Source organism: Squalius cephalus (genome assembly GCF_949319135.1).
Source record: "Squalius cephalus genome assembly, chromosome: 9".
NCBI classification, from domain to species: domain Eukaryota; kingdom Metazoa; phylum Chordata; class Actinopteri; order Cypriniformes; family Leuciscidae; genus Squalius; species Squalius cephalus.
The window spans coordinates 20,055,147-20,068,949 of NC_137130.1; the positions used below are offsets into that span (position 1 = coordinate 20,055,147).

Consider the following 13,803-nt stretch of genomic DNA (forward strand, 5'->3'; position numbering starts at 1 on the left):
ATTCAAAGTTTAAATGCATTAATAAAATAAAATTGTATAAAATTATGTATTTATTCTGTGGAAAATAAATGCTAGCATCTACACATGATGACTCCTAATCTACGTCTCTGTATCCTGTTTGCATATTTTTACCATGCCTTGTACAACATGTCACAGTAGATTTGGTTACACATTTACTGTGCACATTCTGAGAGGATACTGTTCTGATGTAAATTATATTATACATTAACTAGCATCTGACTTGCTGAAAATAATGTTTCTTTCGTTTTCGGTCGACCTGTTCTCCAAAGAGCTTATGTGGCATCAAGTTGGCTTGACTAGCCTCATTTGTAAAGGTTAAATGTTAAACTGATGTGTCAGTATTTGTCAGATCCTTCATATAATGGCTTTGTGAGCCATAAAGCCATTATATATATATATATATATTTGTTAAGTGTTAACTTGAACAGCATTCAAAGTTAATTTTCTTACTGTGGCTACTGAGAGTTTTACAAATGTCAAGTATTATGTGCAAATTCCAGTCTTATCACTCCAGCATAATTTTTCTCTCTGCTTGACAGGCTCTCCCTAGAGACATTTTGACGAGTGTAAACAGTCATCACTGTGGGTCTAACAAAAATGTGCGTACATCTGCCCAGACACAGGCATGCAGACAGCATAGTTCACGTCACAAGCCTTTCATCTGGGCCCTCTCTAACTCTCTGGGGGGGGAAGCATGCTTCTGACAAAAATCTGAAAGACACTGTGTGTGTGTGTGTGTGTGTGTGTGTGTGTGTGTGTGTGTAGCTGGGGTATCAGGGGCCCCAGTGCAGGTTGTTGCTGTGGGCCCCCTTGAAATCAGGGGGGCTCCCCTCAGATGAAATCACGTTCGGGGTCCCCTCCATTGAAATCGCGGGGCCTAAAGCCGGGGGACCCTATAATCATCACCTTTCGCCCTGCTATAGCGACAGCCCTGTGTGTGTAATGTACATGTATAATCAACTGTGAAGATTTTATACAGTTGTACCTGCTATTCCATAGATACAGTCAAGCAAGTTGTCTGTTTATGAATGTGTCTGCATTTGCTGGGATATGCCATAAATAAACTTGGGTCAGTGAGCCCTGGAGTTTTTTTTTTTTTTTCTCCTCGTTTCAGGAAGACAAAGACAAATTACTTTCCTCTGTACATTGCTTCATTTTTCTTTCTCTTTATGCTAATGCTAAAAAAGAATGGTGTTTTGAAATAGTCCATGATTGAATGTGACATCCTGAGTAATTTTCTTACTGCAAATGGGTAATTACAAAATAAGGCCAATTCTCATTCCCAGTAATTTCTCCTATACATTTCCATCACATATCTACCATCTAGTGGACAAACAGTTGTAAGCCTAAGGTTTACTCAGTAAAGACAATATCTTGACACCCAGATTGTTGCCCAGTAAACCGTTTCTGAGTTGTGTTCAATGAGCAATAATTGTATGATACCCTAATTAAACCTGACATTAATGATTATCATATGTAAAATAAACTTTTGTCGTTGTTGTGTTGTTGATGCTGGTTCCTTTGGGTTATTAGATCTTTCTTAGTAGGTCTGATTAAACTTCGGAAAGTGCTTTTAACTTTTCAGTCTATATATGATAGTTTGCCAATTCAGTGCTCCTTTTCTTAATAGCCTTGCATCGATCTGTTGATAAATACTTTGGCCTATGGATTTGTCAACAATTTTAATTACCCGATAAATTAGTGACTTAATGACTTTTCTTAATTTTATGAGGACTGGTTTTAGACAAAAAATGTATTTGATAGCATGCCACAACACTCATCCATGAAAAGTGTTACATTGCTTACGTTTTTGGTCTCAGAGGCCACAGCTACAGTGTTACCAAATGCAATGAAGTTTAGGTGCACACATAGAGATACACTCTTTTTATTAACCGTGTTTTTTCCGGAGTGTCAAACTGAAAGGCTGGGTTTTTACAAAAACACTGTACCTACTATGAACGGCAGGTGGCGCTACATACCAACAATAACAATACCCGCAATGTAACTTTTATGTAACTGAAATAAGACCGTGAGATAATGCTCGTTTTAGAAAAGATTTTGGCCAGACGAATTACAAATGTAATCACTTTGGAGAGGTAGTAGATGCTATAATGATTCAAATTTGCTGTGAAATATAGGCCTAAGTAGGCGGCCTATTTTATTTAAATGATTTCAGGGAATGTTGAAATAAGTGTCTAAAATGTAGCATTTGTTATAACGTGTTTCTGAACAAATCGGTACAACCCTGTTGACGCACCCTGGTTTCTTTACGAATGCAATACATCTTCCATGAAAACTAGGTATAACCTGTGTCCTGTGCACATACTGCTGATAAAGGTTGTGTGGAAAACCGTTTTAACATTTAGTCCTTAGAACCAACTAGTATTGAACTATTTATGTTCCTATAACTTATTTACTTAAATTTTATTACTGGCCAGTATACACTCTTAAAAATGAAGGTTCTTTATTGGCATCGATGGTTCCATGAAGAAACGGAACCTTTCCATTGGCCAAAAGGTTATTTATAGAGGAAAAGGGTTATTTGGCTATTAAAATGTTTTTCCACAATAACAAGAACATTGTTCTTTTAAGAACTTTTTACTAAAAGGTTCTTTGGGTAACCCAAAATTGTTCTTCTTCTATGGCATCACTGTGAAACGTGGAACATTTATTTTTCAGAGTGTATTTTCGAAATCACTAACTAGCCTATTATTCATTAGATATGGACGTAATTAATAATTAATGAGGGACCATTGAATTATTGAAAAATAATGTACATTCTGGGTGTGCACTGTGCATTGTTTTTAAATAATTCATTGACCCCCTCGTCAATTAGCCTATTCCATAGTTATTTAAGCACAAAATGTTTTACATGGCAAAATACATTTAGGTTGCAGTTTATAGGTAACATCACACATTTTAAAATAATAGCAAATAAAAATAATAATAGCCTACAGCAAAAATTAGACTTTCTATATGTAGACTCAAATTGTCCATGCGATGTGTTTTACTGTAAAAACAAAGAATTCGTGTAGGCTACTGATTAAATAGCCTACTAATGGTTTAATATTTAATAGTGAAAAATATAGTCATTCGTGGACTACCAAGTGTTTAACAAAATAATTGCTAGTAACAAAAAAGTATAGCCTACTAATTAGTTTAAAGGAATAAATGGCTTGCCATAAAAGGGGTTTGTTTTTCAGTTTCCACATGAAATGCGGGCGGAGTTTCTCCAGTGTGAGGAACAGCTGCTGCAGGGCCACTGCTGGCTTTCATTCATTATCATACATTCGCTTGTGTCCATCAACTCGTGAGTAGACACGTTCGTGTTATGTCTAAAACACATTTCTGATCACATTCATTCATCGCTAATGTGGACGACCACCGGCAGAGACTGAACACCGAGACGTCTGGAGGAATTTGAAGCAGTTTGTGGGGGGAATGTTGATGTGAGCTGTTACTGCGGAGACTCTCCGCTCACAGAGGAGTGTTTACCGAGCACGAGATGATCTCACGCGCACTGCAATGATCACTCCATCACATCCAGTCTGAATTTGGTCGAATCGCTGGTGCCGAGGGGGTCTGCTTTGGTTTTACCCCTGCTAACGAGGAGATCAAAATGGGGAACAGTTTCTCCAATATATCCGCGTTTCAGTCCCTCCATATAGTGATGCTTGGTTTGGATTCCGCAGGGAAAACCACGGTCCTTTACAGACTGAAATTCAACGAGTTTGTCAACACTGTACCCACAATAGGATTCAACACGGAAAAGATCAAGCTTAGTAATGGCACGGCCAAAGGAATAAGCTGTCATTTTTGGGATGTTGGTGGGCAGGAGAAACTCCGGCCCTTGTGGAAATCTTACAGTAGGTGCACTGATGGCATTATTTATGTGGTGGACTCAGTAGACGTGGATCGACTGGAGGAGGCCAAGACAGAGCTCCATAAAGTGACCAAATTTGCTGAAAACCAAGGAACACCGCTTTTAGTCATAGCTAATAAACAGGATCTGCCGAAATCTCTGTCTGTGGCTGACATAGAGAAGCAGCTCGCGCTCCAGGAGCTCACGCCTGCCACTACATACCACATCCAACCGGCCTGTGCCATCATCGGTGAGGGGCTTCACGAAGGCATGGACAAACTGTATGAAATGATAGTCAAACGACGAAAAAGCCTCAAACAGAAAAAGAAGCGATAACTCTCTTAGCCTGAACCTGCCTTTTTTCCATTGCTGATGGCCTGAGTCATTGGGTTTGCCATTACAACATTGCACTGTTGACATTCATCTGAATGGTTGGTTGTTCTCGAGCTGGATTTATGTTGCATGTGATTGTGATGGCGCAGGTGAACCAAAAAAATGGAAATGATTTGTTAAGGGCTGGTCCTGATTAAGCTGCCATTTATTTGCATAGCCTGGTCATCAGTTTGAAGGAGTTCTCTGAAGCACTGTGAAAAACGCTGTAACATTTCATGGAATGCTTGATTGCTTATTTTGACTCTTATGGAAGAGAGTGAACTTCTTAAAACATTATCGAGAACTTTAGCTTCAAAATCCCAGAAGGAAATTGGGGTTTGAGGACCTTGTAATTCACAAAATTACTGTAACTTCACAGAGCCTGCAGTGAGTATATGAGACCTCATGAAGATACAGGAACTCTGAAGAACTCAAGTGATGGGCAGGGCATTGCCTGCAACACGGTCCACCTCTAAGCACTTTTTTTCTTACCAAGATAGTAGTGTACAGCACTGTAGATCAGATAATAGACTGTCAGTGTATTACAGAGTCTAAATGAAACCTGAAGTATTTTTCAATTAAAATGTGTTAAAGCAAACATCTTCTCTCATGTTCTTTATCATGTCGATCTGAGGGTAAAAGGTGAGGTCAGTTCAGCTGTATGGATGAATCGCACCTCAGATTTTATGTTGTTCAAAGAAATAGTGATTAGATTGTCTTTTGTACCAATATGTTAGATATTAGATAACCTATAGATTCATTGGAAATTTCACTAGTATATGAAACAAATCATTTGGGCTTTTTCAGTCTCTTAAAGTGGAGTTATAAGAGCTACCAAGCTGTAGAAACATTTAAAGAAGCCACACTGATAACTTCAATGCATAAATTATAGCTTAGCCTATTACCTAAACTTATTTATGGACGGCTAAGTTTGAAATCACAATTCCACTCTCAGGACTCTGATCTTGGAAAATATTTAACTTCATCACACTTGAATTGAACAAAATTCACAAAACTTTTATTGTGAATTGTTATCCTTTGATATTATCTACATATTTTACAGTTTTCTACAAACACACACACATTCAATTTAATATGTCTTTCACAAATAGTGTGTATTTGGATACCCATGCTCTTTGTTATATTAGCTCAAGAGAATAGGTCCCCTTTCCAGCCATGCCATGCTGACAATGGTGTCTTTCTATCACATATAACTCTAAGGTTTCATCCCAAGAGAGAAGAGATGGTCAGTCTATACAGAAATCCCATTTGAGAAAACTGGCTGGTCACGTACAACCACAGTTATACCGAAGTACCATGGTCTTACCTAAAAACTCAGGATTAGATTACATGGTAACACTTTACGGTAAGGGTACATGAATTATCATGAATTCATGTATAAATTCATGCATGAAATATGCATTAATTCATGCATTAATATCTCATGAATCATCAGGAACTAACACGAGTTCAACGTTTTTCATTCATGACTTCATGGATGAACAACACCTTAATTAAAACATTAACTAAGATGAGTACATCATCATGAATTATGATTTATTACGCATGATCATGATGTTTTCTTTGATCACACAAAACATTGGTCTTTACCACCCACTGTGGATAAAGCTATGGTTATGGTACATGAATCATCATGAATTCATGCATAAAAAAGTATTAATTGATGCATGCAAGACTACTCTTCGAATTATTAAAGGAATGTACAAAAATCCACATTATCTAATGCATGCATACAGGTTAGAACAGTATATCAATTAATGTGAGAACTTTTTTTCTGAATTATGATCTGAGTTATCCAGCATGTTCATGTCTTCTTCATAGCCTGCAGGTAAATGGACAGACCCCAAAATTGGCCAATCACAGCACATAACATACGAATTCTGTTGGCGTTCAAATACTAGTCATCATTAACTAAGCATTATTTATCAATGATTTCATCATGTGTGTGGCCCCTCAACTAAAGTGGTGACTTGGTGCTTTGAAACACTGATGAACAATGTGTTTTCATTATGATCTGAGTTATCCAGCATGTTCATGTCTTCTTCATAGCCTGCAGGTAAATGGACAGACCCCCAAATTGGCCAATCACAGCACATAACATACGAATTCTGTTGGCATTCAAATACAGTAGTCATCATTAACTAAGCATTATTTATCTATGACTTCATCATGTGTGTGGCCCCTCAACTAAAGTGGTGACTTGGTGCTTTGAAACACTGATGAACAATGTGGCATAACTGTGAAATGACATGAATATGAGCATGAAAGTTCAAGCCTTTGCAAACAATGTAGGCTACTGTGGACACAAATGGACTTTGATCTTAACTTGCAACGTGATCTCATGAGAATACATGTGTATTTTTACGTAAAGTGTAGTTCTACCATACGTACATTTATTTATGTTTTATACACACAGAAACGTATAATACTGACAGTGGACAGCACACAAACGTAATTTATTTACTTATAAACAACTTATACAAACAACGACGTACAAATTTAGGCGTATTCCTATTTAACTTATGCATATTAAAATCGTGGCATTAATATTTTGACACATAATACACTAAAACACAACATAAATTCACAAAAGAAATCAATTTTATTAGCTTAATGTGATCCAAATCTTTAGAATCCATACGTTGTTTGCAAGAAACAGATCCAAATGCAGCCCTTTATCCAGTGATCTTCATCTCCATTTCTCGGCAGAGACCGTCAACGTCATATCCCGGCATCCCGCGCTCGTGGTGAATTCAAATTCAAAAATTGCGCCCGAAGCGTTACGACATGTTTTACGGCAGTGATATCAAACGCTCATTGGCTCTCGCATGCTTCGTCACAGATTGCGACATGCCGTGTTTGTTGTGTACTACATTTGAAATGGAGAAGCGCGCGCGCGCGCCTTCACAGAGCGAACAGCGAACCGAAACCGGATTAACATTTTCATGGATTAATAACTTAAATTCTGCTCTGTAACGTTACCTCATACATAACTATTATATACTGCCAGAGAGGACTGCGACACATCGTCATGTGAACGACTTTTGGTACCGGTTTTGACATTTTCTCAATAAATAAATGATTGTGATTGTCTGTCTGTTGTTTTAATTTATAATTGTAGTTACGTAGTTTTAAGAAATGGTTAGGGGTAGGGGTAGGATTAGTGGCTCAAACTATCTTTTAATGCTACATTGTTAATAAAGCTGCCATTTCTACATATCTGTCCATTACGTTTTATCCTTTTAATATTATCTATGAAATGGGTATGTTTAGGTGTGGAGTTAGGGTTAAGGGATCGTACATTTATAATCTATTAAATGGTAAAAGGGAAATTATACAGATATCTTTATGATATGAAATATTCGTAAATAGTTTAACGTACGTTTTTTAGCTGTAAAATCGTAATAATGTTATGTAACTTTACTGCTTTATTCTGAGACCAAACGGTATAAACCAGTTAAATCAACAGCTGGAAAGAGCTGAGAAGGAATTCAGTATACACCATGAACTTTATTTTAAGTGCCTGTATATCTGAAAACTCTTTACAAAACCATAAAGCTGTTACAATTTCATGATATGGAGGAGTCACATCAGTTGCTTTATACGTTAAAAGGTGACTCTTTACCCAAATAGAGATCAAGCTGTTTGTGAAACTTTTTTTTTTAAACAGCTTTATGGTTTTTAACTGGTTTATACCGTTTAAGAATAAAGCAGTACAGTTAAGATCAAAGTCCATTTGTCCACAGTACATTGTTTGCAAAGACTTGAACTTTCATGTTCATATTCATGTCATTTCACAGTTATGCCACATTGTTCATCAGTGTTTCAAAGCACCAAGTCACCACTTTAGTTGAGGGGCCACACACATGATGAAGTCATTGATAAATAATGCTTAGTTAATGATGACTACTGTATTTGAATGCCAACAGAATTCGTATGTTATGTGCTGTGATTGGCCAATTTGGGGGTCTGTCCATTTGCCTGCAGGCTATGAAGAAGACATGAACATGCTGGATAACTCAGATCATAATGAAAACACATTGTTCATCAGTGTTTCAAAGCACCAAGTCACCACTTTAGTTGAGGGGCCACACACATGATGAAATCATTGATAAATAATGCTTAGTTAATGATGACTAGTATTTGAACGCCAACAGAATTCGTATGTTATGTGCTGTGATTGGCCAATTTTGGGGTCTGTCCATTTACCTGCAGGCTATGAAGAAGACATGAACATGCTGGATAACTCAGATCATAATTCAGAAAAAAAGTTCTCACATTAATTGATATACTGTTCTAGCCTGTATGCATGCATTAGATAATGTGGATTTTTGTACATTCCTTTAATAATTCGAAGAGTAGTCTTGCATGCATGAATTAATACTTTTTTATGCATGAATTCATGATGATTCATGTACCATAACCATAGCTTTATCCACAGTGGGTGGTAAAGACCAATGTTTTGTGTGAACAAAGAAAACATCATGATCATGCGTAATAAATCATAATTCATGATGATGTACTCATCTTAGTTAATGTTTTAATTAAGGTGTTGTTCATCCATGAAGTCATGAATGAAAAACGTTGAACTCGTGTTAGTTCCTGATGATTCATGAGATATTAATGCATGAATTAATGCATATTTCATGCATGAATTTATACATGAATTCATGATAATTCATGTACCCTTACCGTAAAGTGTTACCGATTACATTTTAAATAGTCTACTAGTAATTTTACAATAATGTGTGTTTGCTTTTTGAGCGTGGTCTTCACTCATCAAATTTCCCATAAATGCACACTAAATAAACATACAAGTATAATAAAGCATTTTTGTGGTTACAAACTGAAAAAATACGATTTTTTTTTCCTTTTAAGGGTTTAGCTGGTAAGATTTGTCTTGATTTGATAGGCAATATAATAAGAGACTCGCTATACATGAAACTTTGATGAAGATCAGGTTTCACATGAGGCTTTTGTGGAGACAGAAGGCAATTCCCTGTGCTCCTCCAAATGGACAGCAGAAGATGATGCCATAATGAGGTCATGAAGGCGATCTTTACATTTTGTCTTGTCTTATGAAGACTATATATTTAACTGTACCATGTTATAGAGCAATAGTTGTTTTACTAGCCCAGTATCCAGCAACAGAATGCATGATGTGGACGTGAGGAATATTGACTCGAAAATATAAAATCTTGAATTTATAATTGTTTACATTCAAGTCAATTCAACACACCTTCGTAAAGATGTACAGGTCAGCAAAAACTCCAGAAATCTCTCTCAATCTTCTGTCAGTAACTGTTTCAGCCGAGATGTCTCACATGATTAAACCGCAGAGGAATTTCCTCTTACAAAGATAGAAATGGTGACAAAAATAAGCAACTGTTGAGTCAGAAAAAAAACTTGTTAAAAACTGCAACAGAGCATTTTAATGTTTCCACTCTGCAGTCCTCGCATTATTGCTATTCTTCATGTATTGGAACTAAAACTGTTGACAGAAAAGTTGATTGTTCTGGTTATGATTTGAGGAAAAAATAATATGAATGTCAAACTCTGTCCAAATCAGAAGAAACCTAAAGATTGTTTAAGAACATTTAAGATGTTGTGAATGTGTGTATGTTTTAAATTGTGTGTGTTCCTTCTCTTGTGGAACGTGCTGATGGTCTGTTTTCTCAGCTGCGTTTTGGGCTGTTGGCTTTTATTGTTTTGAAGTCTGACTTTATACAAATATAGGTTAGTATGTGCATATAAATCCATGAAGCTATTAGGCGGCCCATCTTGGAACCAAATGTTGCCCTCCTGTCAATCAAATGCATATCTCTGGCCTTATATGTGTAAATTGTGCAAGAGACTGAAGGTGCCTGAAAGAAAGATGTGAGATGTGAGTGAGAAATCTACGGAGGAGGGGAAAGCTGTTTACATTTCCCTCGAGAGGGGGATGGGGACTGAGACACATAATGGGTGTGTGTCTGTTTCGGGGGCAAGGGTGGGTGGGTGGATATCTCCAGGTTCCTTGAGGGAATAGCACAACAGAAAGAAGAAACCTTCAGTAAATGGCTGCAAATCAATGCCTGTGACCTCGCTCTCTCGGGAGAGAGAAGTACAGCATGAAACCCACAACCCCCCTCTACGACCATCAGGCTAGTTCTGCCACAAAACAAGTATCAAAAAGCATTTAGCATTTACATTCTCAATGCATGTATCATGTGCAAATACACTCTAACAGTCTCATAATGACGTTTTACCATGGTTTTTCCTGAATGTAAGTGTAGTGTCAGTAGAGAAAACAGTATCAACAAGTAATCCAAGTAAAACAACAGCAGATTTCAAACCTCTTATTTTGCCTATTACCTTATCCATCCCTGTGGATTGGACTCTCCCATTGGATCTAGTGTCAGGTCACCCTCCTTTCCCAGCATTCTTGGCTGCACATGCAGACTTTGCTTGGGGCAGTTGTGCTTAATTATGATCAGACAGCTTGATAGAGACATTTATCAGAATATCTGAAGTGAAAAACCTGAGTTGTAAACTCTGCTATAACTCCTCTCAACTTGATAAAAAGTAAAGAGAGTAAAGACAAAAGTAAATCTCAAATTTCAAGTAAATGCTTTTCTTTTACATCAAATAAACAATTGTTTTCAACATTGATAATAAGAAATGTTTCTTAAACAGCAAATCAGCATACAGCAACAGATTTATGAAGGATATTGATGCTAAAGTCTAATAATGCTGAAAATTCAGTTTAGGATACAGGAATGAATTACATTTTAAAGTATAGGCTATTAAACTTGAAAACATTAATTATGTTAAATTGTAGATTTCCTTTTCTGATTTTACTGTATTTTTGATGATCCAATAAATGCAGCTTTGATGAGCATGAGACTTCTTTCAAAAACTATATATACTTGCTATTATGCTTACTGTAGGCTTCAGAGAAAGAGACCCATGGAACATCCCACCTCTCCCCCAGCACAAAATACAGCATAATTAATCTATGAGAAACAAAGTGTGAAAACAATCTAAAACACATTGCACCAGCAGTCATGAGGAGACAAATGAATTAGGTCTTTAATCTAATGACAAAGGGTGCATGTCAGAATCAGAATAAACAAAAAGGCGTTTGACATCACCAGTCCACCGCACTCATGAGCAGAACTGAACTACTGAAGATCCACATGGCCTTCAGGAAAATAGAGCAATGAAGAAAAGATCCATGATACATGACTTTATTCTTTATTCAGAAAGCTGGAAATTAAATATTAGCTTAGACCTTCAGGCATAAAAGGCTTTTGAAAGGTTTCCTTCTCTTAAACCTTGACTTTGTATCATCGTAACAGAAACCACAAATGGATGTTTGATAAGTGTGAAACAGCAGCTACACCCAACAGACGTTTTGTTCTGGGGAGAAATCTGGGTCACATCTCACACCCACCTCTTCTACTATTTTATATTTTTAGGTCATTATACAATCATTGAATTGTTTGTGCTTAGAAGGATGTCTAAACTATAACTTTGGGACATTAGAGAATCAGATGATTAAGCTGAAATGATATATTCATTTGATAACATTGCGTATGAAACACTTGTGATAATAACATTGGAAATTGTAAAAGGGAACCTGATCTCACGGGAAAACGTACAAATTCTACGAGGTGGCTAATTCGTATGAATTCATACGACCTCACTCGACCTCACGAGTCGGTGAGGTCGTTTCGACCTCACTCGAAATTTTTGCAAAATCGTACATATTTTACGAATTGCCCAATTCGTATGAATTCATACGAATAACCTACCCCTGACCCCGCCCCTAAACCTTCCCATCACGTGGGTTTAGACAAATCATACAAATTCGTACGAGTGAGGTCGTACGAATTCGTACGAATTAGCCACCTTTTTATTATTCGTACGAATTCGTACGAATTGGTCGTGAGATAGTGTTGGAAATTTCAGCTTCCAGCTAAACTGGCATTACTTTTGGCTTAATGTTGATTACTGCAAAAATAATTTTTATTATGTCTCCTCTTTTCTTTAAAAGAAAAATAGCAAAAATCTGGGTTACTGTGAAGCACTTAAAATGGAAGTCAATGGGGCCAATCAGTCAACATTAAAATAACTGTTTAAATAAACATTAAATATTTCTGTAGTATAGCCATAAGATATAGACAATATACTGGTTAATATATCAGTGTGAAAAAATACACTTTCTAAACTTTTCTGTCTACAGTTTAACCCAATTATACAATTTTGATGCTACGATTTTGCCATGAAGTAATGGCTAAAACCGTAAATTGACCAAAAACATTCTGAAGCAAAATAAAGAACATCATCTTAAATGAACTGATCACCGGTAGATTTACACTGAATGCAGACATGCAACAGACACTTGTTTTGTACTGCTACTTTATTCAGACATTTCAATGCCACCTCTACTTTCCTTGAGAACGTGAGACGGCCGCTGAAGTGAAAATGATTTCCGTCTTCAATTCTCAGCAGTCCAAGCTGGGGAACTCCTTTCAGATGGAAATGGAGTGACTTTTTGTTGCCCTGCTCTCTATTGTTCCCTCTCTCTCTTTCTTTGTCCCACCCTATCTGATTCTTGTTCCTCATGTGCCCCTGAATCAAACTCAGCAACACAGTGGGTTCATATTTTTGAAGCACACTTGCTGAATATTTCCTACACTGAAACTAAAATAGATGTCTGTATTTCACAGTTTTTCTGAACTCATAGGCTACACAAATGTGTGTGTATATATAGTATATACTGTATATACCCTTAGATGCTCCTGAATTGAATTGTCATTGTGCAACAAGAACTTCCTGCCTTTTACCTCTCTTCTTACAAAATAACCGTGGAAAGCCCCAGACACATAAGGTCCTGCTTTTCCTTATGTTTACCCTGTTATATTTTACTGTATTGTACTGTTTTAGTGATCAAATGCCTTGCATATAAATAAAATGTCACTAATCACAAACTTCCACTTACTCAAGTGATATATTTAGCATATTTCTCTTTAACAGCTAGATCTTTAACAGCATAATTACACTACCATTTGGTGCCATCATTTTTTAAATGTTTTTTTGAAAAATGTTTTATGCTCACTAAAGCTACATTTATTTTAGAAAAAAATACAGTAAAAACAGTAATATTGTGCAATATTATTACAATGTAATCAACCGTTTTCTATTCAAATACATTTTAAAATGTAATGTATTTTTGTCATGCAAAGCTTAGTTTTTAGCATCATGTTCTTTTTAACTTTCTGAATCCTGAAAAAAATGTCACATGATCCTCAGAAATCATTCTAATATGCTGATTTGGTGCTCAAGAAACATTTCTTATTATTATCAATATTTTTTTCAATTATTTGATAAATGGAAAGTTTAAATAAAAGCATTGATTTTAATTTATTAACAATGTAAAAGTCTTTAATGACACTTTTGATCAATTTAATACATCCGTGCGGAATAAAATATTAATTTATAAAAAAAATAACCCAAACTTTTTAACAGTAAAGTGTATATTT

The 13,803-nt window shown here is 36.3% G+C and overlaps 1 protein-coding gene across 1 annotated transcript; it reads left to right on the plus strand.

The window, feature by feature from the left end:
* The first annotated feature begins 3,223 nt into the window (after window positions 1-3,223).
* Window positions 3,224-4,586, plus strand: arl4cb (ADP-ribosylation factor-like 4Cb). The gene has a single exon (XM_079880830.1). It carries the CDS (start codon window positions 3,641-3,643, stop codon window positions 4,217-4,219), a length of 579 nt encoding a protein of 192 aa, XP_079736956.1. The 5' UTR covers window positions 3,224-3,640; the 3' UTR covers window positions 4,220-4,586.
* The last annotated feature ends 9,217 nt before the right edge of the window (window positions 4,587-13,803 follow it).

Bases quoted from the DNA above. Each gene is read 5' to 3' on its own strand.
- arl4cb (XM_079880830.1), top strand. From the start codon at position 3,641: ATGGGGAACAGTTTCTCCAATATATCCGCGTTTCAGTCCCTCCATATA.